Source organism: Geotrypetes seraphini, chromosome 17, assembly GCF_902459505.1.
Source record: "Geotrypetes seraphini chromosome 17, aGeoSer1.1, whole genome shotgun sequence".
In the NCBI taxonomy this organism is placed as follows: Eukaryota; Metazoa; Chordata; class Amphibia; order Gymnophiona; family Dermophiidae; genus Geotrypetes; species Geotrypetes seraphini.
The window spans coordinates 42,252,087-42,274,771 of record NC_047100.1 but is presented as its reverse complement, the minus strand read 5'-3'; the positions used below and the strand labels follow the sequence as shown (position 1 = coordinate 42,274,771).

Sequence of the window (22,685 nt, the reverse complement as noted above, 5' to 3'; positions counted from 1 at the left end):
AGTTGTGCAAAAGAGTAGCCCCAGGAGCAGTGTTCCCGCTAAGCTGCGCTGGGGTGCGCTGACGCACAAAATATTACCTCGCAGCGCACAAGTGTCTCGTCACAGCGCACACAGTGTAGAGCACAGTTCTTCAACCGCCGGTCCGCGAAGGATTCGGTCCCCGCCGCAACGAAAGGCCGGCGTTAGCTGACTTGCAACTTCCTGTTGCAGTCGCTGTGCCGGGACTCCTGCCTTCGCCGGGACTCCTGCCTTCCACCGCGTTTGCCTCCTGCCTTGTCTCCGCACCTCCAGACCAGCAGCGGCAGCTGTGTATGCTTTTAACTTCGGCACAGAGCTGCCCCTAATCAATAGTTTAGCGCGGTTTCATAAGGCAGCCTCGGGGCCTTTGCTAGGCCGGCCCACATCGCATCATCGAAGCGGGCCGGCTATCAAAGGCCCCGAGGCTGCCTCATGAAACCGCGCTAAACTATTGATTAGGGGCAGCTCTGTGCCGAAGTTAAAAGCATACAGAGCTGCCGCTGCTGGTCTGAACTCTTGGGCCGCTGAAGGAGGGCAAAAAGCAGCTGTCCTGGAGGTTTCCCTTCCTCTCGCCTTCAGGTTCCTTTTTTCCACCTTTTTTTTTTTTCCTTCAAACGGCAACGGGCCCCAGCATCGACATCAATCAAGTAAGTTCCACTGTCAATCAAGCGGTTCTGCTCGGCCAAAGCTTCCCCTGTGACATGAGCCACCCTCAGGGGAAAGAAAGTGACCCACAAAGGTGAGGGGAAGGGGGGCAGATGATGGAAGTTGGGGGGGGGAGAGAGAGAGAGAGAGAAGGGGCAGATGATGGAATGGAGGAGATGATCTAGAAACAGGGACGAAGTGTGAGATAATAAAATTTGCAGATGACACTAAACTATTTAGTAGAGCTCGGACTAAAGAAGACTGTGAAAAACTGCAAAGGGACTTGAACAAACTAGAGGAATGGGCAACGAGATGGCAGATGAAGTTCAATGTCGAGAAATGTAAAGTATTACATGTGGGAAACAGAAACCCGAGGTACAACTATACGATGGGAGGGATGTTTTTAAATGAGAGTACTCAAGAAAGGGACCTGGGGGTGATAGTGGACTTGACAATGAAGCCGTCGGCACAGTGCGCAGCGGCTGCTAAGAAGGCAAATAGAATGCTAGGCATCATCAAAAAGGGTATTACAACCAGAACGAAAGAAGTTATCTTGCCATTGTATCGAGCGATGGTGCGTCCGCATCTGGAGTACTGCGTCCAATATTGGTCGCCGTACCTTAGGAAGGATATGGCGATACTCGAAAGGGTTCAGAGGAGAGCGACACGTCTGATAAAAGGGATGGAAAACCTCTCATACGCTGAGAGATTGGAAAAACTGGGACTTTTTACCCTGGAGAAGAGAAGACTTAGAGGGGATATGATAGAGACTTACAAGATCATGAAGGGCATAGAGAGAGTAGAGAGGGACAGATTCTTCACACTTTCAAAAAATAAAAGAACAAGAGGGCATTCAGAAAAGTTGAAAGGAGACAGATTCAGAATGAATGCTAGGAAGTTCTTCTTTACCCAACGTGTGGTGGACACCTGGAATGCGCTTCCAGAGGGCGTGATAGGGCAGAGTACGGTACTGGGGTTCAAGAGGGAATTGGACAACTTTCTCCTGGAAAAGGGAATAGAGGGGTATAGATAGAGGATTACTGCACAGGTCCTATACCTGTTGGGCCACCGCGTGAGCGGACTGCTGGGCACGATGGACCTCAGGTCTGACCCAGTAGAGGCATTTCTTATGTTCTTATGTTCTTATGAGAGAGAGAGAGAAGGGGACAGATGATGGAAGTGAGAAGAAGGGAGAGAGAGCAGAAGGCAGATGGATGTCAGTTGAGAAGGGAGAGCAGATGCTGAATGGAAGTGGGGAAAGAACACATACTGGATGGAAGGAGGAGATAAATAAAGGGGGAAGAAAATAGTAAGATAATGGAGGGGTGAGGGAAAGGGGTGACAATCTGTGTGTAGACACAGTGAAAAGAGGGAAACGGGACTAAATAGTAAGAAAGAATTTAATTTAGATGGAGGCAGAAAATAGAGAAGGAAGACCAGAGAAGAAAAGGGAAGAGAGAGCAGAGAATGATCAGATCTGAGTGGAGGAAATGAGAAGAGAGATATGCTAAAAACCACAGGGGGGAGGGAAGGATAGAGATGCCAGACCATGAGGGGAACAGAAGGAAGATGATGGATGCTAGACCAAATTGGGGGGTGGGGGGGGGGGGCGGGAGGAGAGATGGCAGGGAAAGACAGACAGTGAATGGAAGGGGCAGATGCTGGACTGAAGAGACAGAGAAGGTTATCATGCTGCTGTACCGGGCCATGGTACGCCCTCACCTGGAGTACTGCGTCCAGCACTGGTACTTTAAGAAGGACACGGTACTACTCGAAAGGATCCAGAGAAGAGCAACTAAGATGGTTAAGGGGCTGGAGGAGTTGCCGTACAGCGAAAGATTAGAGAAACTGGGCCTCTTCTCCCTTGAGCAGAGGAGATTGAGAGGGGACATGATAGAAACATTCAAGGTACTGAAGGGAATAGACTTAGTAGCTAAGGCAGGGAGAACGAGAGGGCACTCTCTAAAGTTGAAAGGGGATAGATTCCATACAAACGTAAGGAAGTTCTGTGGTAGAAAGCAACATATTTATTTGGCTCATAACTTGCTGGCGCCCGATATTTTTAGCTCACAGTGAAAAAAGTTTGCTCACAACACCCGCCCGCTTAGAGGGAACACTGCCCAGGAGTAGCTTTAGAAAATAATTATTCCTGGGAAGAGCAGTGGATGCATGGAATGGCTTCCTGGTGACAGTTGTGGATGCAAAAACAGTAGCCGAAGTCAAGGGAAAAAAACCTGCTGCAAAGAATTGATGAGAAGGGATAAATTGGAATTTAAAACATTGGTAAGAGGAAGCAAATTGGGGAGATTAAATTTGCCTTGTGATCCTTATCTGTCATCATAATCTATATTCCTCTGCTTCTTCCTGCAATGAGGCAGAAACCTGTTTAACTAAAATAGCCGAATAGGGACGGAAGCTGTTCCTCCTTCCCTCTTCCAGGCGTTTATCATTCTGCTGAGCTTTCTGCCCTCTGCTTGGTTAATCACAGACAGAAAGAAAAACCGCTCATTCTCTGCTTTTATTGCCCCATTCCACCTAATTTGATGTGAGCCACTTAGATGGCCAATCTTCCTGCCCGTCTGCTCCTGCGCCGAGACGGTCCCCCTGTAATGGGGCGTCTGTTGGATGCGGCTGCTGGCTGACCTTGAATTGCAAAAGCAGGCCGGCAAAATTCCTGGAACTTCCTGCAGCCCTTGGGAGGTTGGGTCAAGGAGGGCTGCTCTTGCAGTACAAAGAGCGGACATGTCTCTTTAGTACCGGTGTGGTACATGCTTATTGGAGTGCATTTCTGGTAGCACAACGGTAGACCGCTACCTGGGACTGTGAATACAGAAAATAGAAGCGTATCCTTGATATCACAAACTCTTTTTAGACACTGGTACACTGTCCGCTCTGTCATTGCTCTGGCTACAAGCGGAACCAGATGGCTCAAACCAGCTACTCTTGTGTATAATTTACTGCTATTACTGAGGCATATAACACAGATGAGTATGGAGAGGCTATAATACAGGGGTGTCAAAGTCCCTCCTCGAGGGCCGCAATCCAGTCGGGTTTTCCGGATTTCCCCCATGAATATGCATGAGATCTATGTGCATGCACTGCTTTCAATGCATATTCATTGTGGAAATCCTGAAAACCCGACTGGATTGCGGCCCTCGAGGAGGGACTTCGACACCCCTGTTATAATACAAGTGTATTGAACTTAGGGGGCGAATGACTTGTAAGTTTCATGGCTCCACGTCATTCTCTTCTTGGTTGGGCTGAGAATTTTGCAGCGACCCCTCGTATTTGGGCGAGAAGCTTCAGAGTAGTTGATGGTAATGAAAGACTAGAAGAGCCCATTCAGTCTGCCCAGTAAGGTATTCTAGGGTGGTAAATGCTGCCGCGTGCAGGAGTTTTACAATTTGTCTCTGGAGATTCTGGAATACCAATAAAATCCTGGAGTTTCCCCGCATTCCCAGGCATGAGCACCTACCACACTACAGTTTTGCAAAACAAGCGTCATTGATCTAACAACTCTGACACACTCCATCTCCAACCTGTTGACGGCAACGGGCGACTTCAAAACTTTTCGAAAAGAAATCAAAACCTACTTTTCAAAAAATGTATCCAGATATCTTAACCCAACCCTTCCCCCTCCTCCTAGATAAATTCTCCCCCAAAACCTCCACTTAAATAATCTCTTCCTCCCCCAAAACACCAACCAAGTATTCAGATCCCTGAAATGTAACGTAATCTTATTTGTACTCTAACTGTAATCTATTTGTTATATCACACAGTAACGTACAGTCAATTTAATATCCAATTTGCAAGTTCTTCCGGAATTAATCCAGGTACCTCTCCTCCCTTGTAACCAAAACCCCCCCCCCAAAAAACAAAACTATTGTAACTTCACTGGAAATGTCCAGTTAGCTCTTTTGTAATCCGCCTTGAACTGCAAGGTATAGGCGGAATAGAAGTCCCTAATGTAATGTAATGTAACACTTGCTTACACAGCTTCCGCTAATCCGCAAGTGCTATAAATGGCAGGATCATATCACTGTGCATTCACACTAAAGATGGCACTATTTAACTCCGTTTCATTAATGGTTGGGAGTTATACAACACAAGTCTCCAATACTTCACCCAACCTCCACAATATCCAACATCCCTCTCCACAAAATTACAAGTTGTTCCACATGCTCTCATATATTTCAAATCTGGCAAAATGTGGCCTCCACCCTTATTAATGTTCATTAGCGGTAGGGATACCAGTGTTTTTATTTCTCATTGCCCCTTTCTTTTATTGCAGTTATTTAGGTAAACCTTGCAAAAAACTGAGTAAGATGGTGGACATGATGGCTCTGGGGGATCCTTGATAAAGCAAATTGTTGCGAAACATGTCGGATCATGTAACCCAGTAGCATACTAAGCTAAGTATACAATGTATTTGAATATGTTTAAATAGAATAATCTCAAGGAAACTTCTAAAAAGATTATGGTGGATAAAAAAGTTTAAAAGTTAAAAAAAAAGCTTACCTAAATAACTGCAATAAAAGAATGTGGGCCAATGAGGAATAAAAACACCGGTATCCCTACCGCTATTGAACATTAATAAGGGTGGAGGAGGTGTACCTGAGGCCACATTTTGCCAGATTTGAAATATATGAGAGCATATGGAACAACTTGTAATTTTGTGGAGAGGGATGTTGGATATTGTGGAGGTTGGGTGAAGTATTGGAGACTTAGGATCATATCACATCCATCTACTAAAACTATAGGGCCAAATTTAAAATTCTGATTCTAATCTTCAAGGCCGTTCTCCACTCATTTACGCAATACAAATGTATTCATGGTATGATATATTTAAAGACAGAACAAATAAGCGGGTCTGACTTTGTTGAAAATAAAATAATTGGCCCATATGAAGAATCTAGGATGGGACAGGTCCCTTCATTTGTGTTAAGGGTTAACAGAAGTTCAGATTTACCAGGACATGTCCTCTTTTTAGAGGACTGTCTAAGTGTTCAGACGGTTTCCTGAACTGCAGGGAGTTTGTCCGGGTTTTGGACTCAGTCTCTCCAGTCCAGCCCCCAACCCGGGCTCTCTCGTAAGTCTCCCCTGTCCCTAGTACCTTCTCCGGTGCTGCAGTTTAAAAAACCTCGGGCAACCAGCAGCTTTAGCTTTGACGTCAGCCTGCCCTGAAAGCCGCCTCTGCAGCACGTCCTGTTCCCGTGTAAGTGTGTGGGGTGGGGGGGTGCTGCAGAGTGTAGACTTAGAAACATAGAGTATGACGGCAGAAAAGGGCCGTCGACCCAACACGTCTGCCCACTCAGAAAAACCCTCCCCTTAAAAGAACACTCCCCCTAAGCAATTCCCCGAAGTGAACCCACATGTTTATCCCATCGTTTCTTGAAGTCGAGCACGTTGCTGGCCTCAACTACCTGACGTGGAAGGCCATTGCAACGATCAACCACCCTTTCGGTGAAGAAGTACTTCCTGATGTCACCATGACATCTCCCACTCTTGAGTTTGAGCGGATGCCCTCTGGTTGCCATGGGGCCCGTAAGAAAAAGGATATCTGAGGTAGGCCGATGTCAGAAGGATCAAGTCGCTAATACTGCCAGTTGCCCAAAGTTTTTAAATTGTGTCTTCGGAGAAGGTACTAGGGACGGGAGACTCACGAGAGCCAGACTCGACTCCAGGTGGCCCGGGTGGGGAGCTCGAGAGAGAGAAGCCTGTAGTAGTAGAGGGGGGAGCGGTTTAGAGGGAGGCTGGAGTGGGGGTCAAGCATCCTCTTTTTTGACTTGGCAAATCTGGTAGCCCTATCATTGTTAGTATACAGTAATATATCAATAAGCCCTTATGGAAATGTATTCATATGAAGCCAGGCTTTCATTCTTCCATTTTATCTCTTATTTCACATTCTTAGCCATTTTTCTTCCTCTTTCTCTCACAGGTGAGAGTGTTCACCTTTTCGGTTGGGCAACATAACTACGATGTTACACCCTTGCAGTGGATGGCCTGTGCCAACAAAGGTAACTAAAGGTCACGTGGACATAATTCTTCCTCGTTTTTTAAATGGAAAGGGCCAGATTTTCTGAAGAGTGCCTAAAGTTAGACACCTTTTAGGCACTTAACTTAATTGTCAAAATCCCCTTAATAGCCTCAATAATTGGGGGAAAAAAATTAATGGGGTGAGAGGCCCCTGCCAGTTCTATAAAATGGTGCAGTCCCTAGCACCTAAGTGGACGTTTTATTGAGCGAAGCGTGACTAAGTGCAATTCACCCAAAACTTAGGCCTGAAATGTAGGCCTTTAAAGCCCTTGCCTACATTTCTGGCTGCTAAGTTTTTACATAGGTACCACTAAGTGCAATTCAGTAAAAGGCATCTGAGTGCAATTCACACAAGGGTGGGGGACCATTTTTCTAGGCGCCGTTTACAGAATTTGGGCCAAAAATCTCTCACTAGTGGGGCGATAACTAATACTATTGGGCAATTCCATGGAAAAATATAGGGCCGTGTCCTGGCACAGATGGGATACAGCTGGGAGGTAGAGAAGGCGGACGGCTGTGTACAGTGGCGTAGCAAGGGTGAGAGGCGTCCGGGGCACCCTCCTCACTCCTTCGCCCCCTCCGTTTCCCCTTCCCCTGTACCTCTAGTTCAGGGGTGTCAGTCGGTCCTCGAGGGCCACAATCCAGTCGGGTTTTCAGGATTTCCCCAATGAATATGCATGAGATCTATTTGCATGCACTGCTTTCATTGTATGCTAATAGATCTCATGCATTTTCATTGAAGAAATCCTGAAAACCAGGACTGGATTGCGGCCCTCGAGGAGGGGATTTGACACCCCTGCTCTAGTTGAAGTTGTTGCTCGCGGCGGTCAACAGCGTGCTCCTCACGACCCCATCGGCTCTCCCTCCAATGTCACTTCTTATGCACGGCACCCGGAAGTGGCATCAGCGGGAGAGCCGACGGGGTTGCGAAAAGCACGTTGCTGACCGCCGTGAACAACAACTTCCACTAGTATGGGGGCAGGGGCGCTTGTGTGGAGGGGAGGAATAGGAAGAGGCGGGGGAGGGGGGCACACGGGGCAGTCCACCCTTGCTACGCAAGGAAGGAAGGAAGGGGGTGAGTGAGGAGCATGATGGGGGGAGGGAGGGAAGGAATGGGGCTGGGTGAAGAGCCTTACAGGGGAGGGAAGATGATTGGGTGCAGGGCCTGACAAGGGAGGGAAGGAGGGAGGGGGCTGGGTGGCAGGGAGAGGCCGTGTACCGGCACCGACGGGACACAATTATAGAGGGAGGGTAGAGGGCCATGTGGGGCCCAGCTGTGAAGCATCATACGAGCATTAATATCTCAGTGTTTGCAATCCTGTTGTTTAGTGGAGTTCAGGTTTCATGAGTTTAATTTGAATTGCCCTAGTTATCTCCATGTCTCCTGTTATACTCCATTTACATTTCAGACTGTTACCGTTCTGCAGTTCTCACAGCGCTGACTATTAGTCTTGTTTCATTTTTGTCAGGTTACTACTTTGAAATTCCTTCTATCGGAGCCATTCGTATCAACACTCAGGTAAGCAAACTTATTGATAAGCTGTGAGGGCACAGAGAGAGAAGGATAGGATAGTCGTACCAAAATTCTTCCGCATTCCCATTCTCATACATTGCATATTGAGAAACCAGACAGTAAAGTTAGGGTGCACGCTAAGAGAACACAAAACAGGATTACAGAGCATGGATAATGGCAGAACTGTGAGGGACGGAGGAGTCCTCAGATTTAAATTAGCGCCAAGAGAGCTGGGCGACAGTGTGCAGGTAAGGGTAGATCTGTGTGGGACGGAGGAATCTTCATAACATGCATAAGGGTACATCTGTGGAAAGGATGATATTGTGGACCCGTTGTTGGTGGAGTGGGGTATCTCCCTCGAAACAAGTTGGGGCAAGTGTCCCGGTCACCTAGCAGGGTTCCGAAACAACTCCACACAACCAAAGGGATTCGACAAGAAAAAGAATTGTGAGATTTATGAAATGGAGATGGAAGAAGAGCGTTAGGTGGGCCCTTCAAATGGTACCAATTGATACAATTAGATATTACAAGATAGTAATTGTTTATGGCAAATTACAGATGTAATAGGATGTTACCGTTTATCCCTTCGAGTTGGCAACAGTTCAGTGGTCTGGTTAACTTCTATAACGCACAAATTCTTTCATACGCTTTCACCCAAAGCATTCACATGGGACTCCTTCAGATAAGTAAAGTGTTCCCCTGGTCGTTCGCGGTCCCGGTCATTCGCGGTATTTTCTGACCGCGAACTGCCGACAAGGAGAGGGCAGCGGGAGAGGAGCCAGAGCGCCGCGAGTGCAGGAAATCACTCGCGGTACGCTCCGACCGCCTCTTCCTGCACTAAGTCGGGCCTTATCCAATCAGGAGCTGCTTTGACACGGCAAGGCATTCATAGGAAATTCCTGGGGAGGTAATACAGTAGATTGGACCAGAGGGTCACCAACTAGTGGTTGTTGGTGGGAGAGAGTTGAGAGGATTGTTTGCGGCTGGACCTTTAGATTAGGGCAGAGGATGCATGGAACAACCCAGAGGAGATGGAGAGGACACATACTGTATCTGAATTCAAGAAAGCTTGGGACAAGTATATAGGATCTCTAAGGTATAGTAGATGGCGTGGAAGAGCACACTGGATAGGCCATTTGGTCCTTATCTGCCATCATTTTCTGTGTTTTTATAAATAATTTATAGAATGAAAAGAAATTAAGGTAACACCTCTTTTATTGAACTAACTTAGTGCATTGTTTGATTAGCTGTCAAATTAATCTATCATGCAAAAAAATTTGACCATATCAGTCCTCTCCTCCGCAAAGCACATTGGCTACCCATCACTCATTGCTTCACCTATAAAATACTCCTCCTTACCTTTAAAACAAAAAAACTCTAATCAACCAGCATTCATAAATAAACTTTTGATCCCATACTCGTCGTTCAGGGCCCTCCGATCTAACAATCAAAACCTACTTTCCATACCGTCAATACGCGAACTGTTTGACGATACCACTCGCAAATCCATTTTTTCAGTCACCGCCCCCTCTCTGTGGAATGCCCTCCCATTAGATCAGGGGTAGGGAACTCCGGTCCTCGAGAGCCATATTCCAGTCGGGTTTTCAGGATTTCCCCCAATGAATCTGCATGAGATCTATGTGCATGCACTGCTTTCAATGCATAGTCATTGGGGAAATCCTGAAAACCCGACTGGAATACGGCTCTCGAGGACCGGAGTTCCCTACCCCTGCATTAGATCTTCAATTAGAACTCTCTCTTGAAAAATTTAAAGCCAAGCTTAAAACTTTTCTCTATAAAGACGCCTTTACTCTCTAGTACCAGCTTCTGCTTCTCAAACCTTTAACTCTTGTGAAGCCTTAAAACACCAAACGCCTCTTCTGAAGCGATCCCCATCCTAATGTTTTACCACGCCCCCTTTACCTTCCTTTTTTCCTAATTTTACTTCGATATTCCCTCCCCAACTTCCCTTTTGTTCCATGTACGTCAATGTGAATCTGTCTAGTATTTTTAATATTTGATAAAATATTGCTTTTATTTACCTATTTTAATTGTTTTCTTCAATCTTTTTAGATTGTACACCGTTTAGACACTTGTTTTGATAAATAATCATAATAATTTATTCTTATATACCGCCAGACCACAAATGGTTCTAGGCAGTTCACATAGACCAGGGGTGTCCAATGTCGGTCCTCGAGGGCCGCAGTCCAGTCGGGTTTTCAAGATTTCCCCAATGAATATTCATGAGATCTATTTGCATGCACTGCTTTCATTGTATGCTAATAGATCTCCTGCATATTCATTGGGGAAATCCTGAAAACCCGACTGGATTGCGGCCCTCGAGGACCGACATTGGACACCCCTGACATAGACAGTATATCAAAAATAAAGAAACTTCCTCAGATCAGAAATCATGTTTTTATAGGATATGGCTATTTTTTCAAAAGGTTAGTGGGTCCCAGAGCCACATAGGCCAAGTTTTAGTGCTGCTTTTTAAAAGGACCCCTAAGTTAGCTGGTTAAACCCTTTTAAATTTCACCTCAGATGTACCCCTAAACAGGAACGAAACCCCAACAACTGGTCAGATCAGTACAGGATAGGAATGGGGAGTAGGTTCGGTTCATAGACAACCCGCGAAAGACAAGGGCACGCGCCTCCGTCTTGCGCTCAGTTGTTGGCGCGCGCCGAAGAAAATTACAGTTTTTAGGGGCTCCGACGGGGGTTTTTGTTGGGGAGCCCCCCCAGTTTACTTAATAGAGATCGTGCCGGCGTTGTGAGGGGTTTGGGGGGTTGTAACCCTCCACATTTTACTGTAAACTTAACTTTTTCCCTAAAACCAGGGAAGAAGTGAAGTTTTCAGTAAAATGTGGGGGGTTACAACCAGTGCTCCCTCTAAGCGGGCGGGTGTTGTGAGCAAACTTTTTTCGCTGTGCGCTAAAAGCCAGCAAGTTATGAGCCAACTCGCCCGATTCTCCTCTAGCCGCCCTGCCATCTGCCGTACGCCGTGCGCTGTGACGAGAAACTTGTGCGCAGCGATGTAATATTTTGTGCGCCAGCGCACGCCAGCGCAGCTTAGCGGGAACACTGGTTACAACCCCCCAACACCCCCACAATGCGGCGCAATCTCTATTAAGTAAAGTGGGGGGTTCCCCCCCCACGCCCCCCCGTCGGAGCCCTATAAACAGTAATTTTCTGTGGCGCACACCTCCGCGCTGCACTCAATTGTCTGCGCGCGGCTTTGTCCTGGCGCGCTTTTGACCTGACACTGTAGGTTCATGTCTTTGTTAACTCTCTGCTTATTCTTCAGTACTTGGGCCTGTCTGAGTGTGGTAAATGGCTCATTTCCACACGTGGGACTTTTAATCATCAAGGAGAAGACGTGAGCAGCTCTGGACAATCCATCAAGCTATTAAAAACAGGCGAGCGGAAAAGATTGAGTGCCGCAGTGAGTTATTAGCACCCTGGAAACAGTTGCAACTCGGGGCTAATGGCTTTGCCTTCAAATTAAAGCCGATTCTTCATGCTTGAGCTTTTTTAAAAATACATTTAGAAAGAATCAAAATAAAAAAAAAGGGAACTGACTGAGATCACTGGGAGCTCCCAGCTACTGACATGGCTTTATAATTGAATTACTTAGCATGTGTATTCTGTCTCTGGTGCTGAGACTTTTGATTCCTGCTCAGTACAGTTGGATCCAAGAAGGGCCGCACAGGTTACTGTCCCAAAGAATTCTAGTGTATGTACTAAGCAAACAGAACCGCTGGCAACACTTACGGCCTCTTTTACAAAGCCTTGCTAGCGGCTGCCGTGCGGCAAGAGTCCCGAAGCCTTTTAAATTTCTATGGGCTTCGGGGCCTATAGCGCGGCATTGTAAAAGAGGCCGTTAGTCAGAAGGATGCTAGGAATTATTAAAAAAGGGATGGTTAACAAGACTAGGAATGTTTTAATGCCCCTATATTGCTCCATGGTGCGACCTCATCTGGAGTATTGTGCTCAGTTCTGGTCTCCTTATCTCAAGAAAGATATAGCGGCACTAGAAAAGGTTGAAAGAAAAGCTACCAAGATGATAAAGGGGAAGGAACGCCTCTCGTATGAGGAAAGACTAAACCGGTTAGGGCTTTTCAGCTTGCAAAAGAGACGGCTGAGGGGAGATATGATTGAAGTCTACAAGATTTGCACACGTTTACAAAATAACGCTTAGGCAGAATTTTGACACACATGTGGTTATGTGCCATTATTCTAATGGAGAAGAAGAGAAAAGAAAAAAAAGCAGGCCTCAAACCACTGTAGATAAGACAACAAAAAGAGGCTCTGGAGATGTCACGACCAACTTATGGGTCCAAGTCTTTTATTTGAAGTGAAAAAATTTTAATGTGTAAAAACAAAAACAAAGTCCTGACTAGGATCCAAGTTTCGGCGACTATGTCGCCTTCCTCAGGGGACAATATCAAGCGTTTACGAGGTAAATTAAGCAGAGACGCTGACACGCTTGATATTGTCCCCTGAGGAAGGCGACGTAGTCGCCGAAACTTGGATCCTAGTCGGGACTTTGTTTTTGTTTTTACACATTAAAATTTTTTCACTTCAGATAAAACACTTGAACCCATAAGTTGGTCGTGACATCTCCAGAGCCTCTTTTGTTGTCCGTTATTCTAATGACGCATGTAACTGTTGGCACACTCTTCATAGAACTACCCTATTTCTCATTAAGAACATAATGAGGCCAATACACAAAACCACTTACGCAAGTCAAGTAGCAATAAGTGTTTTGTTTTGTTTATTTTCAATTTTTCCATTCACTGGACAGATGAATTTTTGCTGTTTAAGTTACTTCTAGGCCAATGTTTAGTGGTGCCAGTCAACAGGTTTTTGTTGGGTTTTTTTAATGTGTTTTAAAAACATGCATTTAACTGCTGATAAAATTAAAAACCCATGAAATATGAGACAATGTCATGTTGTGGATTGGAAACTGGTTAAAAGATAGAAAACAGAGAGTTGGGTTAAATGGACAATTCTATTATAGAAACATGATGGCAGGTAAAGGCCCATCCAGTCTGTCCATTCATAGAAGGGGCCTTAAGCAACATGCGCCAATCAGAGCCTTAGGCCCCTCCCTGGTGCATCTCAGGATGTACCTGGGAGGGGAAGGTCCACCATTTTTTAAGAGGTGGGCCTGCTGGCTGGAGAGAGTAGGCATCCCTCCGACTGGCCTTTGTAAACAAGGTAAGAGAGTGTCGGGGGGAGGCTGTTGCTTGGCAGCAGGAGGGAATGGGCATCCCTCCTTCTGCCGGGGAGGGGGGATGGTAGGGGCTGTTGCTTGGTGGCAGGAGAGAATGGGTAACCTTACCAGGGGGGTGGCGGGGAGCTGTTGCTTGGTGGCGGGAAGGAGTGAGCATCCCTTCTGTTGCCAGGGGGGTTGCTTGAAATTGGCGGCAGGACGGCATGGGCATCCCTCCTTGCCAATCTTCAATTTGGAGTATTTTGTTAAAATTTGTTTTTATTTATGGGTTTATTCTGTGCAGATGCTGATTGCTATTACCAACAAATTTAGTGACCCTCTGCAACTTTCCGCAAACCTCATTTGCATGCGTTGTGTTTTAAGAACGGCTCGCCTTTTTAAAATCGGATTTTACCGCCAACATTTGAGAATCTTCCCCTCAGTCCAGTATGGCTCCATCCCGCGTGGGTTCCTTTACCAACTGCTAGAACAGTTCTCCTTGTAGAGAAGCCAGGATTTCCCTACTTCTAGGGATACCCCCAGTCAATATCTGGCATATTAAAATCACCTGTTAGTAGTACTTCCTCTTTTCCAGCTATATTTTGAATATCTACTTTTAAATCTTCATCCACTTCTTCTGACCGTGATGGAGGCGTGCATATCACACCAATGTAAATGCATTTTCCATTCCCCCTTTCCGTACCCTGTAGATCCTGCAATCGTGTGGCTTGAATATGATGTTTAACATATAATGCTGCTCCCCCTTTTCTGAACAGATTATAGCCCGGTATAACTATTTCTTTAAAAAATTTATATACCGTTTAAAACTAAGCAGTTTACATAAATGACATACATGGTATTTAAAATAAACACTTGATAAAGCAAATATATGATAAAATAAACATGCAAGATACCATAGTTTAGATAATAATAATCGTGGATAATTCATTAACTTTACCAGAAATAGCTAAAAAAAAGGGGGGGCAAAAAAGAATCCCATAGTTACTATCGTAAAACAAATTATTTTGATTCTATGTTTGTGGAGCATATAACTTCTTACTCTTTCCGTTGTTCCTCGTTGTCGTCCACAAGCTTTGATCTCTCTCTCAGTCACTGTCAGACTCCAGAATGTGGCAAGACATCTGGACAAGCTGCATATTGCTTTGCAAATCCTGCTGTGCATTGCATTTGAATTCATTTACACTCTCTGTGTTTGGCTCTGTGGTAGAAATGTAACCCCTGATTTGGGGATCCTGAACCCCAACCCTTTCCTCTTTCTAAACACACTTTCATCATCCTGCTGCTTTCATTAGATTCCAGGAACCAGCAGAGAGTGATGAGAGACTAAAATGATTCTACTGTAATTCCAATTTATTAACTTTGAATCAGACAGCAGATTATGTGGCCTGAGATTGGGAAAAGTGTGTGGCTCAATGCCATTTGCTTTCTATTTCTTGGAGTCCCTGGAGGACGGCACAGAATCGCATCACAGAAGGTGGCATTGCCATCTGTGTAAAAGAGAGACCCCCCCCCCCCCAAGCTTGAATCAAAAATAAATCCTTCTGACCTGCATAAGGCAAAGGTTGACAATTGACAGAAGAATTCCAAGTACTATACCAGTGGTCTCAAACTCGCGGCCCGGGGGCCACATGCGGCCCACCAGGTACTATTTTGAGGCCCTCGGTATGTTTATCATAATCACAAAAGTAAAATAAAACCGTTTCTTGATCATACGTCCCTTTAGCTATAAATGACAATATTATTATTAAGACTTAGCCAAAAGGAAAGATTTATCAACTATAAAGAGTTTTACCTCATGCAAAATTGTCATTTCTTTAATAAGACATTAACTATTTTTTTTCTGAGGACCTCCAAGTCCACAATGTGGCCCTGCAAAGGGTTTGAGACCACTGGACGAGACTGCAGAGTTTCTTCAATGACATCGGAATGACTTTTTAGTCTGTATAAATGGGCAAAGGCAACTTTTCTTAATGGAAAACTAATGACAACTGAAAATGTTTCTCTGACAGAAGAGTATAATTTAAAAGAGCTTGAGGAGGAAGGTGTATAGAAATATCTAGAAGGTACGACAATGTTATGCAGTGGAGTGCTAGACGTTGGCCTGCCTTGAATGACAAGCCTTTTCTCTTTCAGACAGTGTCGTTATACTGCGTTTTTGGGAGCCACTTTTTCTTTTGCATTTTTGCCTTCTGCAATTGGAGGGACATTCATAAGATTCTTGCTATTGATTTTTCACCTTTCCATATAATTCACAGTAAAACATATGTGTTTGGAAGCTCAAGTTTCAAAGCAGTGAAGTATGATGTCTAAGTGGAGGGGTTTTTTTTCAGTACCTGCGATGATAGTGGCTCGTTTGGCACTTTTTAGTGTTTTAGAGCCAAAAGATTGAGGCCTGTTTTTCTCCGCTTGTCTTTGCGCATATAAGTGTCACTGTTTTCTGTGAAATTTCTAGCAAAGACTTTAAACGGCGCGTATTATTAGTTTTGAATATTTGAGAAGTTACATGTATCCAGGAAACAGCGGTTTGCACATTTTCCGAGGCCACACACGCGATTCTGCTGGCCGCATGGCCATGCATGGAACGCTTCTTTTTCTCTTTGGCCACTATGCTGCCCTGTAGTCTCGGGTCTAGGTCAGTGAAATGACATGAGTGGAGAAAAATGGTCTGTCAAGAATGAAACTACAAGATTTTATTAATAATAATCATTTTGATTTTACTCTTTTTGTGGTTAAGTATCATCTATAATAAAACCCTTATCCGCACATGCGCTGTTGAAACGGCATGATCCCTGCTGCCGTGCCGAATTCAATTTAGGCGCGTGGGGCAGAAGGAGGAGAGTGCGACTGTTTCGTTCGGCGGTTTCCCCATCAGTAGGAGCCTGCGGCGGTTTAAACATCGCCTTTCTTCCATGACGCTGCAACCCCGAAACCACTGCAGACTACCACGCAAACCGAGAAAAAGGTAAAATGAAGGGAGAAGGGCTACTGCTGGACAGGGAGAGCAGGGAAGGGGTGGTGGTGGACAGCCGAGGAGAGAGAGAGACAGAAAAAAAAAAAGAAAGACACACACATCTATTCTAGCATAACATAAGCAATGCCTCTGCCGGGTCAGACCAGAGGTCCATCACACCCAGCAGTCCGCTCACACGGCGGCCCATCAGGTCCAGGACTTGTATAGTAATGCTCTATCTACACCCTTCTATCCCCTATTCCTTCAGAAAATTGTCCAATCCCTTCTTGAACTCCAATACCGTACCCTGTCCTATCACTCCCTCTGGAAGCGCGTTCCAGGTGTCCACCACCCGTTGGGTGAAGAAGAACTTCCTAGCATTGGTTCTGAATCTGTCCCCTCTTAATTTTTCCGAATGCCCTCTCGTTTTTGTAGTTTTTGAAAGTTTGACAAATCTGTCCCTCTCCACTTTCTCTATGCCTTTCATGATCTTGTAAGTCTAAGAACATAAGCAATGCCTCCGCTGGGTCAGGCCTGAGGTCCATCGTGCCCAGCAGTCCGCTCACGCGGCGGTCCGACAGGTCAAGGACCTGTGCAGTAATCCTCTATCTATACCCCTCTATCCCCTTTTCCAACAGGAAATTGTCCAATCCTTTCTTGAATCCCAGTCCCGTACTCTGCCCTATTACGTCCTCTGGAAGCGCATTCCAGGTGTCCACCACTCGTTGGGTAAAGAACTTCCTAGCCTTCGTTTTGAATCTGTCCCCTTTCAACTTTTCCGAATGGCCTCTTGTTCTTTTATTTTTTGAAAGTTTGAAGAATCTGTCCCTCTCTACTCTCTCTATGCCCCTCATGATCTTGTAAGTCTCTATCATATCCGCTCTAAGTCTCCTCTTCTCCAGGGAAAAGAGTCCCAGTTTCTCCAATCTTTCTCTATCTCTCCCTTTCTAGCTCTCTCTCTCTATATTTCTCTCTGCCTCCCTTTCTCTCTCTCTTTCTGTCCCTCTCCACTCTCTCTATTCCCTTCATGATCTTGTAAGTCTCTATCATATCCGCTCTAAGTCTCCTCTTCTCCAGGGAAAAGAGTCCCAGTTTTCCCAATCTCTCAGTGTATGAAAGGTTTTCCAAACCTTTTATCAGACGTATCGCTCTCCTCTAAACCCTCTCGAGTAACGCCATATCCTTCTCAAGGTACAGCGACCAATATTGGACGCAGTACTCCAGATGGGGACGCACCATCGCCCGATACAATGGCAGGATAAGTCTCTATCATATCCCCTCTAAGTCTCCGCTTCTCCAGGGAAAAGAGCCCCAGTTTCTCCAATCTTTCAGCGTATGAAAGGTTTTCCATACTTTTTATCAAGCGTGTCGCTCTCTTCTGAACCCTCTCAAGTATCGCCATATCCTTCTTTAGGGCTTAAAAAAGAGTAATACAAGATAAGGCATAGAAAAACAATACTTAAAGCCAAAATATCATCAAATTAGTGCACATGGAGCAGCACAAGTCTGGCCAATTAAAGCAACATGTTTAACAGTGTCCCATCTCTGCAAAGAAGAATTTCCTTTCTCGCCCTTAAATAGTTTGTTTCTCTTAGCCTGGCGTTTTCTCAAAGTGTCATTAATTACTCGCTCATCATCACATTCCATTCTATGAAGTACCAAATAGGCTTTATTATTTCTGGGAGAATTCAGACCTGCTGGTAGCCTTTGCTGGGAACATAGGCCCAGCAAATCCATAACTTCTTACTGTAGTCACGGGATCAGGATACATGTTTTCCAAAAAAAAAAAAACCAAAACCAAACAATAGAAAACTGCAATCACCTTACACATCATCTTGTACAATCAACGTACCGGTATCGGTATCACAAGATAACAGAGTCGGTATCATAGATCAACGTTGATTGTGGCAAGATCCACTGAGATAAGTGTCACCTTTCAGGATATAAAATCATTTAAGAATCACTTTTGTGTTTCATATCATGGAATATGCATGAAAGCCTTTTTTTTATTTTTTTAAGTTAATTTCAGTTTTTTATTGGCTTTTTTTAAATACAACATAGTGAGAATTCAGACATTACAACTATAAAGAACATATGTAAGGGATTGGTAAGAGGTGGCAGGCATAAATGATTAAAAACTATTGATACATGATGCGGACCTGAAAATGTATAAATCATAAGAGGTCCTAAGATCTGATATCTGCGTTATGATATTCCCAGCACCATTTTTGAGAGTTTAGATCAGACATGGGCAACTCCGGTCCTCGGGGGCCGGAATCCAATCGGGTTTTCTGGATTTCCCCAATGAATATGCATGAGATCTATTTGCATGCACTGCTTTCAATGCATATATATTGAGGAAAACCTGATTGGATTCCGGCCCTCGAGGACCGGAGTTGCCTATGTCTGGTTTAGATACGCTAAGAATCCACACATAAATTTGTCAATAAAGTAATGAAGAATTGTGATTAGATTGGGGACAAGGAGAATTAAGGAAAGGAAAGGTGGGAAAGGAGATAATATTTAAATAGGTCATAATGACGTATGATATAAAATAATTGATTATGAGGGACATAGTATGATCATCCGAACAACCTGTTTGTTCTATATAAGTTAAAGCAATATGTCCTATACTACTTGAAAAATAACCATTTTCCAAGAAGTAATTTATTAATGATGTTAACCAAATTACTGCCTGAGTTGGAATATTACAGAAATTATAAGAGGGAAAAGGATCTAAGATACATCTTTTGTTTTTGTCCAAGTTTGTCACATAATTTCTTGACCTGATCGCCTAAGTCAGTGGTTCTCAAGAGAGAGATTTGCATATAATGGAAGTGGCAGGTATGCAAATCTCTCTCATGCATATTCATTAGGGATATCTTGAAAACCCAACTGGCTGGGTTGAACCACTGGCCTAAGTGGTTTACATTTAGATACTCAAGCATTTTTCCCTCTCTCTCCCAGTGGGCTCACACACTATCTAATGTACCTGGGGCAAAGGGGGGGATTAAGTGACTCGCCCAGGGTCACAAGGAGCAACATGGGATTTGAACCCACAAACTCAGGGTGCTGAGGCTGTGGTTCTAACCACTATAGAACAAAAAGGGATTCAACGGGTCTGCAGTGAGGAGTCGGACAACAACCGCCCCCCCCAAAAAAAATACTGCAAAACGATGTACAAGTTACAGGAACGTTATTGGGAGTCAATAAAATGTTGGAACCAGTTCTTACACTGTGTAGCAGCACAAAGGAGCTTTACGTCACTGTTCAACATCACATGGTTCTTGACATATGAGACATTAAACAATTTGGACCCCTGAGGAAGAAGTGTTTTTCGAAACACGGACCGTGTCGGGTCATGTTTTCATATTACAGAGAACCATTCTTTGGCTCCAATAAAGTTCCTGTAACTTGTACATTGTTTTGCAGTATTGGGGGGGGGGTTGTTTGATCTCACCACTGTGCCACCCAGGACGAAGGTTCTTCAAGAGGTGACCATAAACAACATGCGGCAGGAGTGCTGATCCATGATGAGAGGAGAGCATTAATGTATCATCAATAGTGGTTCTGCCCCCTGCCTATCCTTTAATATTGTTTGGGAGCAATGTTAAATATCTTTTTGACCACCCTGATTTTCTCTTTTGTAACACCTGCCATGTAGCACAACCTGACTATCTTGTTTAAGAAAGTCAAAAGTGGGGCAGTCAGCCTTGGATTCATGAAGAAAAGGTGTTGCAAGTGAAGCAGGCCTAGATCTAGGCACAGGCCTTATAGACAACAGTTTCGGGTGCCAAATTTTGATAGGTGCTAAGCAGCTGCAGCGTTTCATAATTCTGGGTCTGGCATGGGCATCTCAATGCCCGTCAACACACAATTGGTAGAAGACCCTGCACTGGAGAAGTATCGCTGGCTACCGAGGGGCAGAGACTCTCCCATCACCACCTCCCACCTTCACCAACACATAAATCCAGCGCTAGAATGAAGTGAGGAAGAATGCCAGCATCTCGGGGAAGGAAGAGACCAACTTCTGGACATAGGAGAGATGTCAGCATGAAAAGAGTGAATGTGGAAGTTTTTAGGAAAGGAAAGGAAGAAAGCTTTGGGGCGTGAGTAGAGATGAGTCTCGGGGGCAGAGGAGCATGTCGGAGAGGGGGGTAAAATGCTACAGGAAGGGGAAGAGGAGAGCTATCAAAGATGGCGGACCATCATACTGAGCAGTAGGGGCGCGTCTTATTGAGTTCCCCTGGTGGGAATGTCTGGCAGTTAAAAACATTGTATAATTCCGTCACAACCTCTAAGATCCATTACCATCAATAACAGTAAGATTAATCACACACAGACAGTTCTAGATTCTTCTCTTGCCTCTCTTTTCTCTTTGTCTTGTTCCTCCTCTGCGTCTGCATATCCGTACCCACAGTCCACCCCCTGTTTTTCTCTCTCTGTCTTTCCTTGCCTGACCCCATTTTTTTTTTTTTTTTCCCTCATCCTCATGCTAAATCATCCTGAAAGTGTATCCCGCTGAATCCTTTGGGGCTGATGTACACTCACCATGGCAACCTGCAGGGAGGGTTAATTGATTTGGAACAAGGGAACGTTGCTTCGTGCCACAGGGGAGAGAGCCGATAGGCAAATACAAATTCCTTTAATGCAGTCCACTAAGCAAAACAGAACAGCAAGAAGAGGCCTCTTCTGCACCTGAAAAACACAATTCATCAATACCCAATTCACGGTTTAGCTTCCTACCGACTTACCTCTAACCGGCATCAGCCAGTTACTCAGAATAATCCAGATCTCTGTTTTTCAGACTCTTGTCAGTTACTCAGAGCATTCCAAACCTACCTCCTAGTTGCATAGAGTCCTCCACATCTAGATCGTACAGACTTTTCTTGGTTACACTAAGTTCCCCATACGTATCTCTAACCCAGGGGTGTCCAACCTTATGGCTTCCCTGGGCCGCATTGGCCGAAAAAATGTTTCTGTGGCCGCGCAAACGCTACAGCAAGACAGAGAAGGGAGCCGGCAAGACGGTAAACACCCGGGGGCAGCAGAGGAAAACACTGCATCGCCCTGGACCGGGGCCGCGGGTTGGACACCCCTTCTCTAACCTATTGCTCCATTCCCCAGAACATTCAACACCTCTTTCTTATAAATCTGTACCCGTTTGAACTCTCTAGTGCAGGGGTGTCCAATGTCGGTCCTCGAGGGCCGCAATCCAGTCGGGTTTTCGGGATTTCCCCAATGAATATGCATGAGATCTGTTTGCATGCACTGCTTTCAATGCATATTCATTGGGGAAATCCTGAAAACCCGACTGGATTGCAGCCCTCGAGGACCGACATTGGACACCCCTGCTCTGGTGTCTGCTACTGACCAGAACAGGGGTTAGTGCAGGTTTGTGGAAAACGTCATGTCTGAATATCGGGTCTCGTTTGTCTCATTGCAGGAGTACTTGGATGTCCTGGGACGGCCAATGGTGCTGGCAGGGAACCAGGCGAAGCAAGTCCAATGGACGAATGTGTACCAGGATGCTCTGGTAAGAATATGATCAAAGAAGAATCGCAGTCTGTATTTGTTCATTGAATGCTTGAGATAAGGTCTTTCACAGACAATTAAAGCGGTTAATTAACTGGTCAATGCTCAAAATGATCTAACTGGTTAGAAATGTCCGCTGACCAGTTAAATCACTTGGTCAAAGCTGTCTGCTAATTTTCAGTGATTATCGCTGCTGAAAATTAACCAGCCAGGGTAACCGCATAAATGGGACCACATAAACCAGTTCCCTATCTTTCCTGACAGGCTCATAACTGTGGTACTCTGGGCAATGGAACATAAGAATAGCCTTACTGGGACAGACTGAAGGTCCATCAAGCCCAGCATCCTGTTTCCAGCAGTGGCCAACCCAAGTACCGGGCAGAAACCCAAATAGTAAAACAGTTTTTATGCTGCTTATCCTAGGAATAAGCAGTGGATTTTCCCAGGCCATCTCAGTAATGATCTATGGACTTCTAAGGACATAAGAATAGCCTTACTGGGTCAGACCAATGGCCGATCCAGGTCACTAGTACCTAGCCAAAACCCAAGAAGCAGCAATATTCCATGCTACCGATCCAGGGCAAGCAGTGGCTTCCCCCATGGCTTTCTCAATAACAGATTATGGACTTTTCCTCCAGAAACTTGTCCAAACCTTGTCCTAAAAGCAGCTACGCTATCCGCTCTTACCACATCCTCTGCCAATGCGTTCCAGAGCTTAACTATTCTCTGAGTGAACAAAAATTTCCTCC

The 22,685-nt window shown here is 45.1% G+C and overlaps 1 protein-coding gene across 4 annotated transcripts in view; it reads left to right on the top strand.

Moving 5' to 3' along the window:
- CACNA2D2 (calcium voltage-gated channel auxiliary subunit alpha2delta 2) overlaps positions 1-22,685 on the top strand; it is a 1,199,719-nt gene that overhangs the window by 1,050,047 nt on the left and 126,987 nt on the right. For all 4 annotated transcript variants that reach the window (XM_033926190.1, XM_033926189.1, XM_033926191.1 and 1 more), the window contains 3 exons: positions 6,602-6,680; positions 8,169-8,218; positions 21,848-21,937. In XM_033926190.1, coding sequence (XP_033782081.1) covers positions 6,602-6,680; positions 8,169-8,218; positions 21,848-21,937 — 219 coding nt within the window. The remainder of the gene's footprint in view (positions 1-6,601; positions 6,681-8,168; positions 8,219-21,847; positions 21,938-22,685) is intronic.